General features: G+C 36.8%; 1 protein-coding gene across 3 annotated transcripts in view; it reads left to right on the top strand.

Annotated features, from left to right (window-relative positions):
• The window catches only part of CEP128 (centrosomal protein 128), a 382,829-nt gene that overhangs the window by 312,810 nt on the left and 45,679 nt on the right, over positions 1–24,340 (top strand). For all 3 annotated transcript variants that reach the window (XM_032593431.1, XM_032593430.1, XM_030319713.1), the window contains one exon: positions 15,019–15,042. In XM_032593431.1, coding sequence (XP_032449322.1) covers positions 15,019–15,042 — 24 coding nt within the window. The remainder of the gene's footprint in view (positions 1–15,018; positions 15,043–24,340) is intronic.

Raw genomic sequence — 24,340 nt, 5'->3', positions numbered from 1 at the left:
TTATAATATGCAAAAGAATTCCAGTGTAGAGTTGGCAGATACATCATTGGAAATTAACTGGGCAAGAAAAACACCAAAGACAAAAAGCTGACATGGGTAGATAAATCACCCTGGCGGAGGCTGGCAGGATCGTGCATTAATATCTGAGTAGTACCCATAGATGGCCAATCCTCCTGGTGAACAACCATGTGATAAACTGGGATAGTCAACAGACCAACTGGATAATTTCCACGATTTTGCTGTCAGTCATTTCTTCCTGACACTAGAATGCCCACAGCCTGTACTTTCTTTTTTTTTTTTTTTTTTTAATTTTTTTTTTCAACGCTTATTTATTTTGGGGACAGAGAGAGACAGAGCATGAACGGGGGAGGGGCAGAGAGAGAGGGAGACACAGAATCGGAAACAGGCTCCAGGCTCTGAGCCATCAGCCCAGAGCCCGACGCGGGGCTCGAACTCCCGGACCGCGAGATCGTGACCTGGCTGAAGTCGGACGCTTAACCGACTGCACCACCCAGGCGCCCCCAGCCTGTACTTTCAAACCACATAGTGATTTGGGGATTTTAGAGATTACAGGTAGAAATGCAGAGATGGGCTGCTAAGAGTCCTTGAGTTTATTTAGAAGGGAAAGTAAGGATGAAGTAGGATGCTGTGTTCTAACACTTAATCTCTAGAAGAACTGAAGGATTGGTTAAAGCAATTCTTAAATTTCCTTGGAAGTTGTAATTTGCTTAGAAGATTCTATGGTACATTTTTAGAAGTCCCGATTTGAATAAATTGATAGATTATGATTGATTGTTCAAGTCTTTATTAAACTAGAAGGTAAATGCAGTATCCTGCTCCTCCGTAGGACAACTCATGAGAGTTAAAATGCAACTTCCATACTTCTGGAAATCAGCACGTAATGCACACCTACATATTCTTCCCAAGATGCAAGAATATAGGCAAATCACTGTATGTCTGTATTTCTTTTTGTGATATATGATTTTAAAAAAACATACCTGTTTGTAACCAATGACATAAACCATGCAAAACATGGGTGATTATGGGGGTTGGAGGATTGGGCAACACTTGCCACTTTCAGGGCTAGGTGGCTTAATGGCCCATTAAAATCTGTTTGCTCAAGGTAAAGAAGCTTACCAAGCTTAAATTCGGTATGAGGTCTCACCAGAGATGAAACGTTAGCAGTCTGTATTAGGGTCAAGCAAGGTCTCAGCCAATTACATTTGCACACTTCCATTTACTATGTCAAGAGGCCTCAGGAGAACAGGGAACCAAGCTCAGTAAAATACATTCTACTTGAAACTTTAATGACCACTAAATTTTATCACTCTATTTTACCTAAAATTCGCAACTTAATTTTAATTCTGAATCTATAGCAGTAAAACTGGAAAATAGAATACCCTGAAAGCGAAGTAGTCTATGTCTGAATGTATGGAAGTTGATTAATAGACCATGGCCTTTGAGAATAAAAGAAATATGAAAGTGTGACTGGTTCTGTGTATCCAAAGAGATGCAAAGCACAAGTGTTTGGGATTCAGCAGCCTCCTTCCTTTGAGTCAAGCTTCTACAGAAGCCTCTAAAAACAAACAGACGCCCTTTGGAAACATTTTTAAAATGCAAATATAAAGTGTAATTTTTGAGTTCAAGTGCCCAAATTTTACTCTGTGACAAAGTTTTATAAAAACTTGGTAGAGAAAATGAGCCAACTGAGTGTTACAAATTTTATAAATTGTTCCCACAAGGGGGGAATTTATTTTATGTGTCTCCATATACCAGCCCCTTTGCAGTGGACTCCATGAAAAGCAACACTTCCAGAAAATATCCCTTAGGGCCTTTGTCACAGTCTGAACCGTGGGCTCCATGAACACTGCAGCTGACGGAAGAACGGCTTATGTTTTCTTATGAAAAATGAAAAACATCTAAGCCTGTTACGATGTTTTGCAGTGTTGAGCTTGTCTGGGAGTTTTTGCCACACTTCCGGAGTAGTCAACTGTCACCTTACAATTTGTGGCAGTTTCATTTGGGTTACAGTTTAAGTAATTACTTCAGGACCAGTCTCTTTTATGTGTGCATCTACTTATTCTCCTCAGTCACGTCCCTGGATAGGCCTCAAACTTTGGATAAATAATAGTATGTCTGCCATTTGAGCTGCTATAGCAAAACTACCGTAGACTGTGTCTTAAGCTAGAAACCTTTATTTCTCACAGTTCTGGAGACTAGGAAGTCTAGGGTCTAGGCAGTTTGACTGTCTATGTTCAGTAGTTATGTTGGCAGATTCAGATTCAGTATCCAGCCACTTCCTGGGTCATAGGAGCAGAGACAGTACACTCTGGAATCTTTTTTTAAGGGTACTAGCCCATTCAGGAGGGCTCTACCCTCATGACTGATCACTTACTTAGGGCCCCATCTCCTGATAACACATTAGGGATTAGGATTTCAACCTGTGAAATTTGGGGGGGGACACAAATATTCAGGCCATTAACACTCCATTTTTCTTCCTCCTGATAACAATGACAGTTGTGAAAACAGTGTTCTAAGGAATATCTATAGTGTGCAATAGATTTGGGAACAAATGGTTAGCAATAATACATTTCTGGTTGGAACCATTTCCATTGACTGTGAAATCTCTGAGGTTCTAGGGGTGCCTGGGTAGCTCAGTTGGTTAAGCATCCGACTTCGGCTCAGGTCATAATCTCACAGTTCATGAGTTCGAGCCCCACGTCAGGCTATGTGTTGACAGCTCAGAGCCTGGAACCTGCTTCAGATTCTGTGTCTCTCTCTCTCTCCTCCCCTGCTCACATTCTCTCTCTATCAAAAAATGAATAAACATTAAAAAAATTAAAAATAAAACAAATCTCTGAGGTTCTAAGTATTAATAGAAGATCATTGTAAGCAACTATAGTTCTCATTTGTAGGGCTGTCTCCCATCCTTATCTCTGTCACATTCTCCAGAATGTAAAGAAATATTGCAAAAGAGTTCCCCAGACTGGGATCTTGAAAACTCACTAATATTATGTTTTGATTATTAACGAATACTGATTTAGTAAGTGTTAGTTCCTGTCAAGGTTTTGCTAAATCGATCCAAAAGGGTGATGGTCTGTGCATCAAAAGAGAAGAAAAAAATGACCCTCTGGCTTGTTAATGAATGATATTAATGGTAGACAATACTTTTGTGTCATACACTGCTGAAACTTCTAAATGTATGTCATTGATTCCTTGTGATACTTCTAGAAGATAAATACTTTTATTTTCATTTTACAGATGAAGAACATCCCTGGCTTGCTCAGCCAGTAGTTGGCAGGGCTAGTACTTACACTAGAATCTGCCTGTCTTCTGTACTACTGTGTTTCAATGCCTCCAGAGCTTATGGAGAACACAACCTCCACACTTTGTTTGTTTGTTTGTTTAGGTTCTTGGCCTCTGTTTCTTTGGATTTCTTCCATCTTTTTCTTCTAAGAGAATGATTCATTGAAAAATATATTAAGAATTTGGTGTGGTAAAATACTAACTCACCCCTTAGCTTCTTAAGAAAAGACTATAAGAAGGTAAATGACTTGTACAAAATGCATTAAATAAATCAGATAATACTGGGGACTAATATTAGTGAAACTCCTTACTGCTTTTCTATTTAACTTTAAAACTATTTACAAACCCTTAGGCTCTAAGCTTTATGTATACATGGCAACTGGGCTGTGTGTGTGTGTGTGTGTGTGTGTGTGTGTGTGTTTGTCTCTTGGCATGTGAGGAAACTTTCAATTCCTGGTGCACGATTATGAGCAATCCAGTAATCTCAAACACTTCTAGGAAGGAGAAGGGTCATTTTTCTTTTTCCATTCTGCACCTTTTCTTTTTGCTTATTCATCATGCTTTAAACAAACAGACCAAAGAAAGTTGTTACTAAAGCCCTCCTTGGGCTTCTTCAATTTCAGTTTTAAACCAGGTTCAAAATATTCTGGCAAAAATTAAAGGCAACATTGAAAACGTTTGCATAAATTTTGAATTGTGGAAAAAGTGATAAAACTAAAATGAGCTGAAAGAATGAGTAATAAGCATCTCTTCATATCTTTGTCTTTTTATCATAATCACTGATGATTTGGGTTTTTAAAAATTGATTCTGAAGTGCATTCCTTTTCCAGAGTATCTGCATTACACTTACTCTTCTAAATTTAATTTGTTAGAAGTTTAATGTTTACTTTTAAAAGTGTGAAGGCTTATTAGCATGCTAATAAATAACATTTAATGTCTATTAACAGTACTTCTATATTTGCTCATAAAATGGAATAGAAAAATATTACCTACGAGAGATTCCATGCCTTTACTACATTCTGGGTGTAATTGAAATCCCTAGTTCTCATTTCACTGTTAGAAAAGAACTAATAAATTTGTCACCAGTAAAACAGGGGTGGGGGAGCAGAGGCCATTTATGAGCTCTGTAATGAATCTAACTCCTGCAGCCTAGACCTGAAAGAATTGGGAGACCAGCACAATAGAGGTGCCATTTAGCTGTACAGCATCACAGCTAATTAAGTTTAGATCTTTGCTTTTCTTTACCCTTTTTTCTGATATTTCCCCAGTGGTATTGGCTGTGTGTCTTCAAATGGCCTAATATCACACCTAGAAATAGAAGCAGCTGCAACTCACTTAAGAAACGCATATGGCAAAAATACAATCCCTTTTGAGGATATGGTAAATAACTGTAAGAATGTGTGCAAATAATGGTTTTTATTTGAACATTAAATTTTATTGTGATATAGTATGTGTTTTGTTACACTGCCACCTGACATCTGTTAAAATTAGTGTTCTGGAATGCTGTTCTGGCCTGTGTAATTTTGAGAAAGAGGCTCTAGAACACTCCTCCAGTATGAAACCTAATCTCTGCCACACACAAAATATAGTTCTCATGGTAATAAAAAAAGGTATCATCTTTATAGACAAATATATATAAATATACACATATATGTATTTCTTAATGTGCAGTCTAAGCTCAACCACATGTGGAATTCACTACATTTAATGTCTTTGAGTCTACTTCTCTGACTTTCAAAATGAATGAAATTAATAATGTTGACCTATTGAGAGTTTTGGGGAATGTCAAATGAAAAATACTGTCAGCACATAATAAGCTTGTAATAAATAGTGTTGAGTTTTATGATACTGCTAATTTAAAAGGATATTTTAATATCCAGTGTCCCTGTTACTCCTGAAATTAAACAAACCCAGGACCTTTGCATTTGCTACTTCCTCTCTCTGTAATGCTTTCCCTTAGCTCTTTCAGTGATGGCTCATTGTCATCCTTTGAGTTTCAGCTCAAATGTCACCTCTTCATGGACATTTAACCTGGCCAAACTGCCTAAAGTAAATCTCTGCCCTCACTCTCCATCATGGTGTTTGAGTATCCTCTTTATTTATCTTTTAGTCTACTCCTTTCGAATATAAACTCAATGAAGGCAGAGAGACCTTATCTCCCTTGTTGATAACTGTGCACCCAATGTCCAACAAAGTACCTGCCTCAATAAGTGTGAATGAATGGATGAATTAATTAATTGAATATATGAGTGAAAGGGAGGGAAGGAGGGAAGAACAAAGGAAAGACATTGGAAGGAATGAATAAAAATGATGGATAAAAGGAATAAAGGACAAAAAAAAGAAACTTTCATGGCCTGAGGAATGATTTATATTCTGGATATATGTATTTATGCATATACAACTTTTAAACGTTATTTTTTTAATGTTTATTTCTTTTTGAGAGAGAGCACAAGCAGTGAGGGAGGAAGGAGAGAGGGGGACAGAGGATCCAAAGTGGGCTCTGTGCTGACAGCAGAGAGCCTGATGTGGGGCTGGAACTCACGAACCATGAGATCATGACCTAAGCCAAAGGTGGACTCTTAACTGACTGGCGCCCAGGAACCTGTAAATGCTATTTTAAAGTTTAGGGGCACCTGGGTGGCTCAGTCGGTTAAGCGTCCGACTTCAGCTCAGGTCATGATCTCGCGGTCTGTGAGTTCGAGCCCCACATCGGGCTCTGTGCTGACCGCTCAGAGCCTGGAGCCTGTTTCACATTCTGTGTCTCCCTCTCTCTGACCCTCCCCCATTCATGCTCTGTCTCTCTCTGTCTCAAAAATAAATAAACGTTAAAAAATTTTAAAAATAAAATAAATAAAGTTTAAAATTTGGGTAAAATTTTTCTGGTTCCTGTCGTCTTTCGTTTCTTGTCCCTGGTCAATGTGTTTCACCTTATCTTCTCCTTCCAGAAGCTTACAGGGGTTGTTTTGCTATAGGGTGACCTCCTTCTGTGAGACAGTAAGTAATTTTTATGGGATACTGACACCTTAGAACAGAGGGTTGCCAAACTTTTTGTGAAGGGCCAGATTCTAAATATTTTCAATTTTACAAGCCATGTGCTGTCTCCCAACGACTCACCTCTGCCACTATAGAAAGAAAGCAACCATAGACAATATGTAAAGAACTGAATGGACTGTGTTCCAATAAAAATAATTTAGGGAAACTGAAATTTGAATTCCATGTAATTTTCACATGTCATAAAATATTATTCTTACTTTGATTTTTCTTCAGCCAAATAAAAGCGTAAAAGCCATTTTTAGCTCACGGACCTATAAAAACAAGCAGCAGGTTAGAACAGCCTTAGAATGAACTAGTTTAATGGTTTTCTCTCCCAAGACTGTTGCCTTTTAAAAGATGAACTAGATTGGGGAAGGCAAAGAATAAATTTCTATTGGTAGAATTTCTAATAATTTTGCAAATGGGAGAAAAGCATAATTTTGAGTGATCAGACCTTCCTGAACTCCGAAAATCACACTGTATCAGTGGTCCGTTGTCAACAAGTAAGTTGTAAGTGTTAAAAGTAGCTTTCATTACTGACTAAAGTTGCCCAGGTGTGCCTGCTAGCAAACTCCCACCTTATTTATTCCTTCCCATTGTAGACTTTGGAGTTTAGGATTAGTTACATCTAATGATGTTTGATGTGAAAGCAAGACAGTCTGAGGATACTTGAGCTCTATAATCCTGAAGAATAAACTGTTTTCAACTTCAAGTAATGATTTCCCTAAAATTTGTGCATGTAAGTTGAGTAAGGAATTATTTGGGGAAACATTTTAAGAGCACAGTGTGACATAATTTTCTAAATGCAGAAATTAAAAATTCATTAAAAATTATTATAGTCGTATTAGTGTTATCTTTATAGCTATGACTATTGATAGTGCTTTCGAATGTTTTAAGACAATAGAGCTTTCCAACTTTTTTTCTTTACTCACATCTCTCTCAAACAGCCAAAGCAACTGTTTAAAATTCCATCTTGGGAAGATGCTAGTCAGACTGCAATGAAAAATCAGAATGAAGCTCAATTTGAAGAAAAAGCAGTTAAGTATTTCATAGGTAGAAATATTTAGGATATTTGGAACTGAATAGTCAAAATACGTCTGCTTTATTTTAGGACATGCAGGCTAAGTCAGCCTTCAGGTATGCATCTCAGAAGTGTAACTAGAAACTAAGTTGTTGGGGTTTTTCCTCGGTTTTCTTGGATACTAAGAACAGTGCACCATTGATGGTCAGAGTACAGATAATCTGAGGCTAATTTTAAATCCTTTAACTGCCTTTCCCTTCCTACCTGTGCTTGTATATCAGGAAATGGAGATTAATAATAGTTTTGATCTTAGTCAAATGGAATAGGAAGCAAGGAAAACCTTACTCGTGTCAGCCAAATACATTATTTTGAAACCATCTGCTTATGTCTGATTATCTTTATCAGCACCCTCTCTCTTTAGTATAGACCAGTGAGAGGTAACTGTACAGAAGCCCACGGAAGGAGTATGGGAATGAGGGTGAGACAGCCATAGGTTCCTGGTGCTTTAATTCCTGAAACACTTGAATAAATGACTGCATGTAAATTGAGATGAGGATTATTGGAATTGCTCAAAGGTAAGCAATTTAATTCCCAAGGTGGACTATTTCATGGCTCAGTTTGTGACCTGAGTGATAGTCAACCATCGAGTGCTAGGGTTGAAATATTCAGGAAGAAGGAGCTTGGGACAGTGGGTTCCATGTGGGTTTCTTTGTGAATATTCTTCACCTGGAATCCCAGAAGATGTGTGCCCTTGAGGGAATCAAAGGAGATGGCAGCCTCAGGGAGTCTCATTAGGCCAGCTATGTTTGGTGACAGTCAAATACACACTCTGAAAGAAAAAGCATACCTTACTGTTTCCCACAAATTCTTCCTGACACAAACCTACTCATAAATTATGCCATAATCACTACTGCAGTATGATTTGCATAAGAGTTCAGAGCATATTCAGCTGAAATATGACTTACCTCGCCACTGGAGACATGTACTTTACTTTTTTAAATGTAAATCTATGGGGGGGAAATACAGTGTGTTGGTTTCTGGGTTGCTGGTTTTCTCCCTCTACTACTCAACTTCTGTGTGTGCATCTCTTTTGAGGGGACAGTCAGTCTTTGAAATTACATTGGTTGTCATTTGCATTGCCCCTAGCCACCATCATAGCCTTTATATTATCTGCAAATAATTTTTAGTTGTTCCCCAGTCCAGATGTCATTCACTGAACTCTTGTTACCCATTATCAGCAGACTCACCGTGGAATTGCACAGTTCTGGGAGAAAGACAGTTCTGTGTCTTCTGCCCTCTATTTGGTTTGTAGTCTTAACCTCTAGCCACCTGTGAACCACATTGTACGTTAAAGAGGAGTCTTAATTTGATTCTTCATTTTAAAGGGAAAAAAAAAAGGAAACCTCATTGCTTTGTTCTGCAATCTGAAACACAAAGGGTAAATCTGAGAGGTTTTGGTGTTAGTGTTACACAACCGACTGGAAGTGTTTACAGGGATTTCAAGCAAAACCCTACTTCGCCTCTCAGGCTGCATTTTCCAGCATGAAATCTGTCAAAATAAATCACCACAGCTCCATTTTCCATATCTTCCTCTTCCCCACCACACAGACACATGCACACATCCCACTTTGGTGTAGGCGCAATCTCCAACTTCTCTGAACAAGGTCAAACAGTGATACAAACAGTGCCAAAGTATAAGGGTCAGTGATCACCTCTCAAGATCGCAAACCAAAAATGCAACCAGAGTGTTGCCCAGGAAACGTACAGAACAGCTGGCTGCCTCCCATCTCTATCATTGGTAGTAGATGAGAGAATAGATCAGAGATGTGGAGCACATATTTTGACTCTGTTCGTAAATCCTGTTTCTGATTCTATCAGGGACTTGTCACACCCCTAGTGAAAAGCAAGTAATGAGGAAAGTTACTGGGTACTCCCTCTAGGTTAGGAAATGACACATACCTTTAAACCGGCTTTTCTGGATAAGTCAACATGTTGAAGGGCGTACTTACAGCTTTTTAGACAAAATGTTGATACCTTGCTGCGTTTTTCTTTTCAGCGTTTCCGTTTTGTTAGCTTGGAGCCTGTAGTAGATTATTTGAAAACGGCACATAAGCAGCTAGAGAAATGAATTAACAAAGATAGACTACATGTGGGGCACCTGGGTGGCTCAGTCAGTTAGGTGTCCAACTTCGGCCCAGGTCGTGACCCTGCACTTTGTGGGTTTGAGCCCGGTGTCAGGCTCTGTGCTGACAGCTCAGAGCCTGGAACCTGCTTCGGGTTCTGTGTCTCCCTCTTTCTCTGCCCCTCCCCTGCTTGCACTCTATCTCTCTGTCTCCCAAAAATAAATAAATATTTAAAAAAAAATTTTAAGATAGACTACACATATCTAAAAGATGGGTACAACGAACTCTGGATGATCAGGAAACCACTGCAAGCTGCTCTAATGCCACTTATTCTAAAAGTTTTTCTTAAGTGTCCAGTAATTTTATCTGACTTTTAAGTAACATGCAACTTTATGTATAGATCATTGTTTCCTTTGATGTATTCAAGGTCAAATTATGCTATATTTTGAAGCTTTTTTTGGTGTGGCAACATTAAGGTTGTTTGCAGTTTTTAGCTCTTTATTTTGTTTCAATTTATTTTAAATCTACGTGAAACACCCTTTTTTTTTTAGTTTATTTATTTTGAAAGAGAGAGAGCATGAGTGGGGAGGGGCAGAGAGAGAGAGGAGAGAGAACCCCAAGCAGGCTCTGCACTGTCAGCATGGAGCCCACTGAGCCTAAATCAAGAGTCAGACATTTAACTTGACTGAGCCATCCAGGCACCCCAAAACACTCATTTTATTGCCATATGGAAATTCATAGAGAAAAATGCACATATTTGTGTTTCATTTTATATCATATAAGAAGTAGTAGGTAAAGTGTGAGTATTAATTAAATAGAGTTAACAATATAAATAAGCAAATAAATAAATAAATAAAGTTAGCATTGACAGGAAAAATGCCACACAGTGGTCTCTCTGGGTGAAGCCAAGTGTATTTTTCTTTCGGAAGAGAGGCTTTTTGGATTTAGAACAGTAATGGAGGGAGTCCCCATTGTGGATCTTTGCTTGCTTTTTGAAAATTATTCATCCATCAGTCCTCGGGAAGTTTCCAGAATTATTCTATACTGTTAAAGATCCTTAGACTTGGAAGAGTGAGAGACTCTTGTTTTATTCTTATACCATTATTCTTATACCATTCTTATACCAATATACCATTGGTTTTCATATGCAAATGGATATATGTAAAGCGTTCTTGGAAAATGCCGCATTATTGTGATAAAATAAAGTCACTAGGCCTGTTCAGTTACACTTTGCAGAGGCAAAACTCAGATTGTTTAGACCTAGAAGGCCTCTACATCTCTTGGATGCGAGATAGACGAATCCATGTGTCTACTTGATTGGCTTGGATGAATCAAATAAACTGTTAATGACCAGGGATTCAGATACCAATGATCTATATAGCACTCATTTCCTAATTTAACCTACAAATATTTTCTCATCTCCGATGATGCTAATGAACTAACTGCCTTGGTTCAGTTATAAATTCCAGTGTACAACCAACCCATGGTAACCAAGTAGCAAAGGCAGGTTAAGTTATGTGTTTTTATAGTACATATGCCTCTCCCTTCTTGATGTGTCAAGCCGGAATGAATTATAGTGTATTGTCTAACAGCATTATTGATACTCAGAAATTTTATGAAATATTCACTTTGTTAAGAATGGCTACCACTTCGCAGTGGAGCTCAATGACTATGCAGTGACTACATGTATAATCTTTCAGAGTAAACATTAAATGTTGCCATATCAGGTGTTTCTTAGAGTTTCCCCGTCCTTAGGTAGAATGAAAAGAATAGTGGAAAGGAGATTATCCGGTCACAAAAAATCTATATCAACAAAACAGGTTTTCTTCCCCCAAGCACTTTTTCTTCAAAATATTGAAGGAATTTTTTCCTTTGTTTTTTGTTTAACCTTCCACTCCCAATTGTTTCTTTCCTTGTTACTAGTGTTATTTTTTCAGAAATACTTCACACATGAGAAATGAACAGATTCGATTTAATAGAATAATTTATTTATACAATATTCTTACATCTTATTTCAAGTGTTGTTTGGAGTAAAAGGACTTGAAGGCCCATCGGTGGGACCCTAAGAGTCTGCGATTCTCCTAAAAGTGCGTGCAGAATTATGTGTATGTTGTGGATAATGTACATTTTCCTGGGGAGAAGATCAAATTTCCTCAGACCCAAAGTTCCTGACTACAAAAATAAGAACCACTGATGTATCGAAACCACCTGAAACAGCATGACTGTAGTGAGAGTATCTTCACTATTTCTGGAGGCTGTTTTCTCTCTCGGCCCCTCCCACCTTCTAACCCTCCTTTCAATGCCCCAGTACTTTTCTTTTCAGGATCCAAGTGTGGAAGTGTGTGTTCATGCTGGGGGAGGGGGGCAAGTGTTGAGCCTTCAGGTTGGACTTGAAGGTAAACTGGGTTGAAATGAAAATTGGAGATTATACAACAAGAACAAAACACTGTGGCTGCCCTTCTGGTGAGAGTGGGAGAGGTTAAGACCAATATAATTTATTGTGGTGTAGTTATATGTCCATTCTAGGACATATACTGGCATTTGTTTCCTGGGCTGTGTCAATGCCACAGCGCTGGCTTAAGTTACCTCTGTTTTGCTAAGAACATGAGAGGAAGTATGAAAATATTTTGTTAGAGAATAAATACTTGCAGTAGCCTAATTTTTTTTATATACAGAATTATAATAACTAACCTTATCTGCCAACAAAGAAGTCAAACATTTAAATTTTCAGAAAGCATTTCTTAAATTTTCAAAGCAAGTTAGTAAGTTCATAAAGACTAGGAGTAGTTTCTTTTTATTTACTGCCCACAATGAAGACCAAACAACTCTACAATCTAGACGAGTCTCACTAACTGGCTACGATGGCTGGTATTCTATTAGCCACTGTTGATTGGCAAATTGAATTATTTAAATTCAGGTTCATGAACTGAATTGTCTGTTTCCCTAATTTTCTCATTTTGGTAACATATTACATTTTTCATAGAAAGCTGTCTCAATACCAATTTGGAACGAAATGGGTTATAGATGAAAAGACGTCAGTAAGTTGCACTGAAATAAATCATGTATTCATCTTTATACTTTAACAAAATGGAGTTTTCTTTGACCAATTGTGTTCATAGTCTGAAAGACTAGGCACATATCTTAGCTTGGATTGCTATAATAAATTGCCACAGACTGGGTGGCTTAAACAACAAACGTTTCTCATAGTTCTGGGGATGAGGAGTCCAAGATCAAGGTGCTGGCAGAGTCGGTCCTGGTGAGGCCCCTCTTGCTGGGCCTCTTGTAGATGGCCAACTTTTCTCATTATGCCCTTATGTGGCAGAGAGCAGAAAGAGAAGCAGACTTTCTTGTGTCTCTTCTTATAAGGGCACTGATCCCGTCATGAGGACTCTGTCCTCGTGACCTAATTGCCTGCAAAAGATCACATGTCCAGATGCCATAGCATTGGAGATTGGGGTTTCAATACATGAATTTTGTGAGGAATATGAGCATGCAGTCCACGACAGTGTGTATTTTTTTAAATCTGGTAACAAATATTCAAGTAAAATGAAGACACCAATATATAAATTATATCAGTCTGTCTTTGCCAAACACTGAGATCTGAATTAGGACAGACAAAATTTAATTCTACTGTTTTGACATCGTATGAAATCTCTGATTTCAAACTAGCTGTCTGTGTTCTTTTAAAATGTGCTAATCCTGAAAAACGTGAGCCCATAAATGTATGGAGAAAATTTAAGGTCCAAATAGTGGCTTTACTTATTTTTTAAAGGCTTCCAAGATGGTTCATATAAATGTGATCCTGCCCAAAGGCTATTTCTGTCTCTATAAGGTATCTAATGAGGTCTTCTGTTCAATCTGCAAAGGATGATAAAGCATTGCTGAATGGTTTTGTCCCAGATGCACTGTGAATAAGATGCCTGGTACAACAGATCAAAGCCCCCTTGAGGCATTATTATATGCATTTATTATGAAGCATTCAAAAGTGACAGTACACAAGTCACCAACAAAACAGCGGTTACTTCATGAAAATTTTGGGGACGAGGGTGAGGTTCTCTCCAGTATGCCAACAAAATGCAATTAAACAGATTATGTTGCTAAGAACAGTCTGCTTTGGGCTGATTTTGCATAATATATTCACTTAACTTGTACCCACATAACCAAATGTTTAACGGGTAGAAACGTTCAACTCAGTTTCCCAGTCTGAGGGTTGTGGATCATATTGCAGAAGTCCTCCAAAGGCAAGGCCTCTGTGTGTTAGGTGAGGCTGGGAGTTCGGCAGTGAGCGCCAAGTTCTTGCTGCTCCTAAGTGTCCTGGGTCCACGTGGATCCCTGTAGGACCACAAGAGACCTGAGCTGAGTGGCTCTCTGTACCAGTTCCCCCCTTTGCCTCTTAGGACAAATGATTCATTTGATTAAACAAAAAAGAAATCCAGATTTCACACATCTCCTCCCACTGCTTAAGATGAGAGAAAAGGAAGAAAAGTGGCCTTGATCTTCCTAAAAAAAGATAGCTTTCTATTTTCCTGAATCTTCAGACATTCCTCTCACAAATCCAGCATTTTTTTATTTGGTAAAGACTTCCTCCATGTATCTGTCAGCTCTGAAAAGAGCTGAGAAAATGTAGATGTCAGTTTGAGAATGCAACCGTTTACTTAATCATGTGGCATTTTTTTAACTTTATTTTTTTTTTTGAGAGAGTCAGAGTGTGTGCACGCACTAGCAGGAGCATGGAGGAAGGGACACAGAGAGAGGGCGAGAGAGAGAATCCCAAGCAGGCCCTGCGCCCTCAGTGCAGAACCCAATGCAGGGCTCCATTCGAGACTTGAACTCCCAAACCATGAGATCATGACCTGAGCAGCAGTCAGATGTTTAACTGACTGAGCCTCCGAGGCACACCAGTCATTTAGCTGTTTAAGTCATATTGTCAGTGACCCTTTTTTAAAACCAAGATTTCTGTAAAACTTCTAAGATACTACAGATAAGGAAGGCCCATCTGGGTTCCAGCATGTGATAGATCTTTCTCGTTTATTTTTCCTGTATTGTTTCAGTTAACAAATTACTTCTTAATTTTAATTGATGAAGTTATTCTTATGTCTGAACTTTACTTTCCAAATCATACTTTGTGCTGTATACCTGAGGGCTGGTATATGTGCTATAGTCCTTTTTTTATATCACTACTATTGTCTAGTTGTTTTTATAACCAAACGTGTGTAATATTTATAAATCCTTAAATAATTTTACCAATGTGAAAGTGGTAAAGTATATTCTGTTTAGTAGTTATATCTGAATTTATGATATTTACTGTTAAATTAAGTCTTACAGTCCTAACACTAGGTGAGATAAGAAGTACAGTGATTCTTTTATGACCGTTTTGATTGTAGAAATCATCCTGAGTAGGAATTCTCATTTTTTTAATATTTTTTAAATACATTACTACCAATGGAAGATAAAGAGAAAATGTGACAGTTAAGTAAACTTGAAATTATTTTTAATACTTTGTTTTTATAATTATATATTATGCTTTATTTGCAGGACCGTGTAAATGCATTAGAAACGGTAAGTTGGGGCATTTTCTTTCTCCTTTTGTCAGAATTACTGTTGTGTCTTGGTGTGGATTTCAGAGCACCCCCTCACCCCACCCAAAGAAGCAATTCCAGAAAGCACTTCTAAAACTACATCTAGGATTGAAAGGGGAGAGACTAAGCTAAACTATACCTGAAAGGTAGGTGGACACACACCTTTAAAATGAAAATAATAGGGGCGCCTGGGTGGCGCAGTCGGTTAAGCGTCCGACTTCAGCCAGGTCGCGATCTCGCGGTCCGTGAGTTCGAGCCCCGCGTCGGGCTCTGGGCTGATGGCTTAGAGCCTGGAGCCTGTTTCCGATGCTGTGTCTCCCTCTCTCTCTGACCCTCCCCCGTTCATGCTCTGTCTCTCTCTGTCCCAAAAATAAATAAACGAAAAAAAAAAATAAAATAAAATGAAAATAATAGTAAAAAAACCATCAAGAATGATGATACCAAGATGTCCTAAATTATGGAAAACATAATTAGTTTAAATGTAATCAATATCCTATCTGTTTGTTTCTGTATTTCCTAGTCACTAAAAGGATTGGTTGACAAGAAGTGGAGATTGGGATCCTGCTTATACTTTGAGGTCCAGATAGTGAACCTCAATATTTTTTGTTTTTAATTTTTTAATGTTATTTATTTTTGAGAGAGAGAGAGAGAGAGAGAGAGAGAGAGAGAGATGGAGTGTGAGCTGGGGAGGGACAGAGAGAGAGGGAGACACAGAATCTGAAGCAGGCTCCAGGCTCTGAGCTGTCAGCACAGAGCCCGATGCGGGGCTCGAACCCACAAACCGTGAGATCATGACCTGAGCCGAAGTCGGATGCTTAACCAACTGAGACACCCAGGCACCCCAACCTCAGTATTTTTGTCCATTGTTTTTACCACTACCCAAATAATGTTAAAAGCTGGTCAGCCTTTTCCTCAATACTCTTACTTGCAGGAATCTAGTATTAGGGAATACATTTCTTGAGGGGCATGAATGTAAGACGACATGCCTGCAATGTTTACTGTAAAATGATTTATTTGAAATGATTTTAGAGAAAAAGGGACAACCTCGTTTGACAATACAGTAATGAATAGTTAAAGTGTGGGCTTTCCACCCAACATGCCACTATGGTTATGGAAAGGGCTTGTACTAGAAGACAAATTAAAAAATAAAATAAAATTGTGTCTGCTTCAATAATAACACGTAATGATAGGCATATGAATAAAGAGTAGAAGAGATGTAGCAAAACTCATCAGTGACTTGTTAGACATGAGTTAGGACTGTGATTTCATTCCTTTCTCTATTTTTTCAAGTTTTATAAAACATTATATTACTTTTATAAATAAACCTTTGTATAATGAAAACCATGTGAATTGAAAGAATGGTAGAATAAATTATGGTACCACCTTATGATGAAAGATTTTCAGCCATAAAAAGTCTTATTTTTAAAAAGTAAATATTGCCATATTATGCTCCCCATAATATGGGAGCAGTATATAAAGTAATATATATATATGTGTGTGAGGGGGAGTGTGATGCAAATATTGAGTATTTTGTGTTAAAAAAAAGACTCAGAAAGCAAGCACACAAAATATTAAGAGTGGCTTGGGACTAGTGGTGATTTTTATTTTTTCTTTCTATGTTTTTAATGAACAGGGAAAAAAAAGAAGCCTTTCAACAATATGGCCAGTAAAGAATAAAATATTTATTTTGTGAGTGTGAGGTGGAGAGATGCTAATGGGGCACATTTTAGTCCTGTGTAAGCAAGTGATTTTGATTGACAGTGTCCAGACCCTAGTGGGTAAATAATCTATTCCTTAGATTTAACTGGGCCATTTGGAAATTACACTGACCTTCTCAGTTTCAGTATGATGACATTGTAGGTGAATAAAATGTTTAGTGTTCTTCCACATATATTTTACTTACCCTTAGGAAGTGTCTTGCCAACAGGATTTGGCTTGTGAATTAAACACTCTTTTTAAAAATATGAACAAAAATAGAAATTTTGAGTGTGAGGACTTGGGTTCAGCATATAAAATGCCGCTTATACAACATTTAGCAAATCACTTGTTTCTTGATTCCCTCATCTGTAAAAATAAAGATAACAATAATTAAACTTATTTTACCAAGTTGTGAGAATTAAGAGAGAAAATATATATGAACATGTTTAGGGCCAAACAAATGTTAGGTTATCATTATGTGATTGCTTATTATTTCTTATTTAATCATTTTCATTACACCAATATGCCATGCAAAACTTAAAATCATACAAGCAGAAACCAAAACCTATAAATTTTATTAGTATTTGTTAGTCTTTTTAATTTATCAATCTCTTTACTAAAAGTACTATGGAGTATGATCTTAATAAGTACCTATTCTAAGCATTCCTTTAGGAATAAAGGTAAAAATAAAAAGTCATCATGAGAAAAATAAAATCGATTAAATGGACAAGGTTTTTTACAGTGGCAGTTTTCTCAAGATGGTTATAATTTGAAATAATTATCATAAGTAAAGCCATAAAAATGAAAATGCTCAGTAATAATGTTAATGCTCAAATATTATGAAGTCCTTTGACTTCATATGGCATTATAAGCAGCAGATTTAATACACTTGGTAGACTATTCAACTGGTAAAGTGTTTTATAGTTCATAAAATCAAATATGCTGAAAGTAATCTCAAGATCATTTATTATTCTCTCACAACTCAGCACTTAAACCGTAGAAAAGAATTGGTGGTCTACATTTGGTCGGGTTGGTATTAATATAAGATATTGGATGTAGGGTGTATGTTCTGGTAATACAAATATGCAAAAGTTCAAAACTTCATTGTTTCATTAGGAGATTTTAAAGGTTCAGTAGTTATAATAGCTGAAAATGAGATGGTCTTTTCATCATAATGAGCAACTTGAGTTGACTTGTCCCCAGTGATCTAAATACTTATGTCGGAATCATGTGTCTGTTTTTCCTCCTCTTCCTCAACTTTTCCCTCTCCTTCTTCACTAGCATGTAAGCTTCTTGGGTTAGAAATTACTTTTTACTTGCAAATGCAACCCAGGGCCTATCAAACATTCCTGATATGTACTGGACAATCAGTAAACATTTGTAGAATGGATGTCAAACTGTACATATGTGACACTCACATAAGGATATGCGGGTTTACACAGAACCAGTCCCAATAGTTGAAGAAAAAAGTTCCCCGGAAGCAAATCAATTTATTATTTTCCCCTAGCCTTTTTGGTTAGGTTTAAACTTTATTTGATGTTTCACAAAAGTTCTTAGGATCTTCATTAAAGTTTAATGTGAATTTTTTAGTAATGAACCAACTCTTAACCAAAATATAACAGTCTAATACCCCAAATAAAGCTAAGTAATTACCTAAAAAACAAATCTTGATGGAGAGCCCCAGTTGATGGGCCATGGATGAGACATAGCAGTGGATATTTATTGGGTACTATATAAGGCACTGTGTTGACAATGGAAGAGAAAAGGAAAAACTATAATCAGTTCTCCAAAGGAATTTGTACTTGAATTGAGAAGTTACTTACATGTAAATAAATTAATGATGTAAGATAAAGATACATTGTCTATACTACATGAAGGAAACACAATGCATTTTGTAGGAGCTTTTATAAAGAAAAAAAATCTTAAAGAAAAATTATAAAATAAGACATCATGGTCCAGGTTCTAGGAAAAACCATGGATTTTGTACTTTGAGGATATGATGGAGGAGATTAGATTCATCTCTGAAAGTGGAGAATCAGGGTCAGGCAGAAAGAGCCAGAGAAGGTATTTATGTTGGGGCTGTAATTAAACTTTGAAGATAGTAAGAAACCAAAGGGTTTGTTAAAAGACAATTTTACCAAAAAAGTAAAATTATGAAATCATGACTCTTCTACAAATATGAAATGAAATCATGACAAATGAGTTTATTTAACTCTTTAATTAATGAGAGAATGAATAAAATGTTACTGAGGCTTAAAGGAGAAAAGAACCACACATAGGTAGGCACTAGAGTTCTGACATGCATTTAAATTAGATGCAAAACTGGTTTCTTCCATTGTGGAGGAAGGAAATAAGTTGAAACTCCCCCAGACAACATTTATTTGCAAGTCTATGAACAAGACTCATTTGCATTGCTATCAGTTATCTACAACACCGAGAGTTAAAGTGGTAGTACAGCTATTTATTCATTTTTATTTAGCTTTTATTTTGAGCATAAAATCTTCGTTAATGTTTTATTTATTTTTGAGAGAGTGCAAGCAAAGGTGGGGCGGAGAGAGGGTCACAGAGGATCTGAAGCGGGCTCTTTGCTGACAGCAGTGAACCCGATGTAGGGCTTGAACTCACGAACCATGAGATCGTGACCTGAGCCAATGTCTGACACTTAACTGACTGAGCCACCCAGGTGCCCCCATAAAATGGTTTTAAATCAGGCCTTGTGTCACGGCAGATGTGGTGTGTAGGGATGCAAATGTCCTGCTCCTGATCCAAGATGCCTGTAACCACTTCCAGCCTTTAGATTTGCATTGTAATGAGACAAAAGAAAGGAAGAGAGAGCAGGTAATTTCCCTTTAGTAGACACTAGAATTTGAACATACTATTTCTGTCCATTTCCTTGGGCCAGAATTTTGTGGATGATTATAACTAGCTCTAGGATTCAAAAAGAGAACCAGATAAGGCATAGACTTTTGGAAGTTTCAAAGTAAACTTCTAATCCACTCAAGGTCAGAAAACAAACTAGAGTAGAAGTTATGAAATATATGGATGTGAATCATAATAGTAACACTGTGTTATAAAATGTGTGTGATACAGCAAAAGTAGTATTTATGGGGCGACTTCATGGCTCACATCTTTAATTAGAAAAGAAGGATGAAAAATAATGAGCTTAGCACCCAGCATAAGAAATTAAAAGGATGCACAAAAACCTAAAAAAAAAAAAAAAAAAAAAAAAAAAGAAAAAGAAAAAAGAAAAAGAAAGGAAAAAATAGAGAAATGATTATAATTAATAGAAAGCAAACATGCAATATGCAAGCCCAGTAAAGTAAAGATGGTTGTTTAAAAAGAAAAAAACAACCAATACCCAGCATAACTGATGGAGAAAAAAAAGAGAGTAGATACAAAGGAATAATATTAGGAATGAAAAAGTGGGTATTACTATAGCTATTTGAGAATGTAACCACATACCAGAGTATTGTGAATAATTTTGCAATCATATATTAGGAGAAATAACTAAATTCCCAGAAAAAAATTAATTTTCCAGAGTTAAGAAGAAATAACATGAATAGTGCCATAAGTAAATCTTTAAAAATAATAAAAAGTTTCATCAACAATTTTTAATCAATTAAGAATTTCTCCAGAAAGGGGCCACCAAGCCCAAATAATTTTTTTAGAGAAGTTCTACCAAATATTATGGGAACAGATGATTTTAATTTTACAAAAACTCTTCCAGAAACTAGAAGAAGAGGGAACATGCCAAACTCATTATGAGTTGGCATAACCTTGGAGACAAAACCAGACATAGAAAGTATAAATAAGGGAAATTAAGGGACTTTTCACGCATTAACATGGATGCAAAAATATTATACACAAAATATTAGCAAAATAAATCCAGGAATGTATTCAAAGGAGAATTCATCATGAACAAACTGGGTTTATTCCAGGAATTCAGAGTTGGTTTAATATTAGGAAATCAATCAATGTAATTCACCATATGACAGATTAAGGAGAAATAAATTTAATAAGATCATCTCAGTGGATGAATAAGAAGCATTTATTCTCATATCATTATCAAAACCTGTTTAGCAAACTTAGAAGGGAATTTACTTAATCTGAGTCATGTAAAAAAAAAATCAATGACAGACATTATCTTAGCGTTTTGAAAGTCCTCATTTAAGACCAGGAACAAGGAAAGGATGCCCCATTCCACAGCTTCTGTTAGATACTATACATGCAGTCCTAACCAAAGCAGTTAAACAGTTGTTATTTGCAAATAGTGTTGCTGTCTAAAAAGTTCTAGGAATTCATAGTTAAGAAAAATAGAGTTTAAGAAAGTCCATTCTCTTTCTAACTCCAGCAGCAAGTACTAAGAAAATGTAACTAAAATTGTACCAGTACAAAAGGAACAACAAATACAAAATACGTAGAAAAAAATCAAACAATAACAACAAAAATGCAAGTTCTTCACAGAGAAGATACTCTGGAATAGCCAAGATAGTTCTGAAGATGAGCAAGTTGGGGGTAGTTTTCGTACTATATATGAAATCTTATTAAAGCTATGAAAATTCAGGTAGTGTAGTCTTGGCACAGGAATATAAAAATAGGCCAGTGTAATCAAATATATGACCCATAGGCATAAATACGTGTACATGGAAATGTGATGTCTGGTACAACTGGCATCCCTGATCAGGGAAATAAGGAGGGACTTTTCAATTGCTGGTCTAGAAAAAAAGAAATTGAACCTCTATCTCAGATGCAAAACTTTTTTTTTTTTTTCAACGTTTATTTATTTTTGGGACAGAGAGAGACAGAGCATGAGCGGAGGAGGGGCAGAGAGAGAGGGAGACACAGAATCGGAAACAGGCTCCAGGCTCTGAGCCATCAGCCCAGAGCCTGACGCGGGGCTCGAACTCACGGACCGCAAGATCGTGACCTGGCTGAAGTCGGACGCTTAACCGACTTCAGATGCAAAACTTTAAAACAAAGTGTAGTTTAATATCTTCATGATCTTGGAACTTTGAAGGATTTCGGCGGGGGCGAGAGGGGGGATGACACTGAAAACACAGATCCTAAAAGATGTGACTGATGTGACCACGCTAAAATTAAGAACTGCTATAAGTCAAAAGACAATATAAAAATAGTGAAAAGAAAAGCCACACTTAAAATATATTGTGGCAAAATATATACCTGAGTAGCAATTTGTATCCAAATCAATTTGTATCCAAATCTTATTGCCAACAAAGCAATTAGAAAAAAATAACCTAGATTTCAAAAATAAAAAAAGAAAAGTAAAAGAGGGTAAAAGATATAAGCAAGCATTTCAGTTGAAAAAGAAATATGTGAATATATTCAGCTTCATTAGTAAACAGGGAAATGCTAATTGAAACCACAAAGAATTGTCAATTTTCTTCAAACTATGTGTATATATTTTATATACTCTTTTGTATCTGACACATTTCACCAAAAAAAAAAAAAAAAAAGGAATGGGAACATGTTAACAGAACTTTTTTTTTTTTTCAATTTTATGACAAAATGATTAATGCTGACCCTGAGGGTAATGTTCAGAGATAGCTGGTGAGTTAGTCTCCAGACTGGAGTAAAATAACCCCTAGGAGTAGGCAGAGATTTTCCAAGGGGTCTTCAGACACAGATAGTTTTAAGAGAATCGATTTTTACATCCTCAGCTTCTACATGCATTTCAAGCAGAGTCCTAAAATGACCCTGCCTGAGGAGGCCACCGTACTTTTCCTAATCAACCTCCTCTCCCTTTACAAAAGAAAGGCCTATTCTTCACCCACCCAAGGTTCCATGATGCCAGATTCCCCCAGACACTTCAAGGTGCCAAACAAGGGGCAATTTATGATTTTGATGCCTTCGAGGCCTCCTCTAATCAAGTCACTAAGGTAAGGCTTCTTGTCCTTGTTAGTCATACATATATTTTTGATAAGATGCTTTTATTAGATATATGTGGTATTGGGAATATATATTCTGAAATTGATATATATTGTTGATAGATGTTGCGGAGGAATAATGACAATTTTATTTAATGACCTCACCCTTTTACCCCCCTACTATAATCAGGAACAAATGTATAGCTCCTGAGAACAAAACTGAGGGTTGGAAAGAAGTAATTGAAAGTGTCTTCTTTTATTCAGGTGACAAACTTTGGCCTGGCTCCATGCCTTATTTATCTGTCTTAGAATTATAATTCAAAAAGTGGTTGTCACAGAGCATATTAACACATTTATAGAACTGAAAAATCAAGTCTGACTTTTTTCTGCCAGAAAGTTAGCCTGATTTGGCTGATTGGTTTGACATAAGGACTAGCTTTGCCAATCTGCAACTCTAGGGTTTTAATGAAAATATATTTAATGCTAATATAAAAGTATTTTTTTAAGTTTATTTTTGAGAGAAGGAGAGCATGCATGTGTGCAAGTACATAAGCAGGGGGTGGGGGGGGTTGGGGGTGGGACGGGGGGCGCAGAGAGGGAGAGAGAGAGAGACAGAGAGAGAGAGAGAGGGAAAGAGAGGGAAAGAATCCTAAGCAGGCTCTGTGTTATCAGCACAGACCCTGACGCTGGGCTCGAACTCACGAACCGTGAGATCATGACCTGAGCTGAAATCAAGAGTCAGATGCTTAACCTACTGAGCCACCCAGGCACCCCTAAGACAAAAGTATTAAAAATGTATACTGAGAGAATGGTATTAACATTAATATTTTTAGTTTTCTTCATACTTTCTTCATATGTAGAATTCAGCGAAATGCCTCTAAGTGAAAAAAACAGTTGTAGTCATTTGATAAGTCTTGGTAAATAAAGCCTCTTTCATAGACCTTCCAAAACAGAAAGTGAGTGACTTTAATAACTACATTATAGTCCTTTGGCAAGTCAAGTAGTTTCTAATTCTTTGCTTTCAACAAAACTGAAAGAGGACCTAATCAAGCTGATAGATCATTAAAATTAATTTTTGATGACAGATGACTATGCAATATTTGCCATAAAACTAGGAAGGCAACTGAGTGACATTGTTATAACAAAACCACTTTCATTCTCATGTACTGTTACATGTGAACAAGATTTCTCAGTGATTAAATCTACAGAAACAAACAAACAAAAAAGAAATAGAAGTGAAATGGATCCCTGTCTTATTCAAGCAAAAGTTAGCACTTACTTATGGATACATGAACTAACTGAGTACAAGAGAAAAGTAGGCAGTATCCATCCATTAAGGGATATACTTTTGGAAGCTTTGGAGTCCTTATACATTTTACATTAATATTTCTTCTCAAAAACTTTGATATACCTAATATTAGTTATAATGAGAATTCAGGCAATAAAAATATATAACACTTAAAGCATTATGGTCACAGGACATTTTAAAAATCAGTTTTTTCTAAATATACATTTTTGTTACAGACAAGGATGAAGTATGATAGGACAACCAATACAAAAGACTTCCAAACATAAGTATATTTTATATTAGGAGAAAACTCTGTTGGGGAAAATAGATGGGAAATAAATTCAAAGGGCAAAGGAACAATATAAAATGTCTGTCTTCTAAAGAGGATCTAATTTAGTTATTCTGTC

Source organism: Lynx canadensis, chromosome B3 (assembly GCF_007474595.2).
Source record: "Lynx canadensis isolate LIC74 chromosome B3, mLynCan4.pri.v2, whole genome shotgun sequence".
In the NCBI taxonomy this organism is placed as follows: Eukaryota; Metazoa; Chordata; class Mammalia; order Carnivora; family Felidae; genus Lynx; species Lynx canadensis.
Note: the sequence above shows the minus strand (reverse complement) of the source record. Positions and strands in the feature narration are given on the sequence as shown.